We start from the raw sequence: 1,251 nt of genomic DNA, 5'->3' as shown, positions 1-1,251 counted from the left end.
ATGTATAACAAGGGACAGGTGAGGGAGTGTGAAGGATTGTGGGCAATGGAGTCCATGGAGAAAAACACAGGAGAACCAGGCAGGGGAACAGACGGGACCGTGACAGTATGGTTAGCGATAGGTGTAGGAAGGGCTTTATTGTCCCAATAAGGCAGCATCCATTTAATAATAATAATAAATATGATCATTTACACTCAATATGTTATTACAAACTGTTTTATATTGTACTACAGTTCTTAAGTATAAATATCTAACACCTAACTACTATTTACACCTAGCCTATTGCTTAAGAAAATGCCTTAGTGTAAACAAAATTGATCATTATTTGCACTTAGTGTAACTAGAATATATAACTCTTTCCACTTAGTGTAACTGACAAAAAGAAAACAATATCATTGTTCAGTTAAAGACAGCTCAGTGTTGATTCAGTTCTGTTCAATATGTAAAGTTAAGCAATTGGGCATTGTTTACTAGTGTGAACACTTATTAACGAGCCTTTGTCAAAATAATGGTTAGCACATTTATTTGTAAGGTAACAGCCTCGACAGCTGTGCTGAATCAAGGTTCAGTGTTTGTCATGTGACAACACTGTAGCATACTACTCTGAAACATTTTGTTGCTTATTGTATACTGTTTCACACACTATTCTTAAAAAAATTGTAGGCAGTATACACTGTATACTGGGCAGTAGGCAGTAAGCAGTATGTTAGTATGCCATTTCGAACACAGCCGGTGTTTCCTTATTGAATGAATCAGCTTTTTTAATGAATCGGTTGAATGAATGATTCAGTGACTCACTCATTAACATAATCAAATGCGTCCTTCCTGAATGAATCAGCCATTTGAATGAACCGGTTGACTGCCACCTGGTGGTTTTGATTTCACATTTTAACTATTTGTTCATGTTTTAAATAATTTCAAATATCAGTATTCAACGATTTATGTTTAAAACAAAGCATTATTTATGCATTTGTAACAGCAGGTGAAATGCATCTATGTCCCATGTGAGCTACATTAAAATGTGTTACACATTAAACACTAAATGCCACTTCAGATGCAGATTTCAGAAATGTTTTCTCATGTTGGAATGAAAGAGACTAAGTACCATATGAAGTGCCTCTTATGCTAACCCAAAGATAAATGGAAGAAAATGGAAGAAGAGTTCAAACTGAACACATCTTGTATGCTCAAACTGTGTATAAACATTTTAAAATATTTATTTGCTCCTTTTCCATTTTACATTTACTTTTA

General features: G+C 34.3%; 1 protein-coding gene across 1 annotated transcript in view; it reads left to right on the top strand.

Moving 5' to 3' along the window:
• LOC107737903 (kelch-like protein 10) overlaps positions 1 to 1,251 on the top strand; it is a 9,143-nt gene continuing 7,892 nt past the window's right edge. Inside the window, exon 1 of the mRNA XM_016549539.1 lies at positions 1 to 105. Coding sequence (XP_016405025.1) covers positions 1 to 105 — 105 coding nt within the window. The remainder of the gene's footprint in view (positions 106 to 1,251) is intronic.

Source organism: Sinocyclocheilus rhinocerous, unplaced genomic scaffold (assembly GCF_001515625.1).
Source record: "Sinocyclocheilus rhinocerous isolate Xijiao unplaced genomic scaffold, SAMN03320098_v1.1 scaffold3785, whole genome shotgun sequence".
Classification (NCBI taxonomy): Eukaryota; Metazoa; Chordata; class Actinopteri; order Cypriniformes; family Cyprinidae; genus Sinocyclocheilus; species Sinocyclocheilus rhinocerous.
This window is presented reverse-complemented; position numbering and strand designations above follow the sequence as displayed.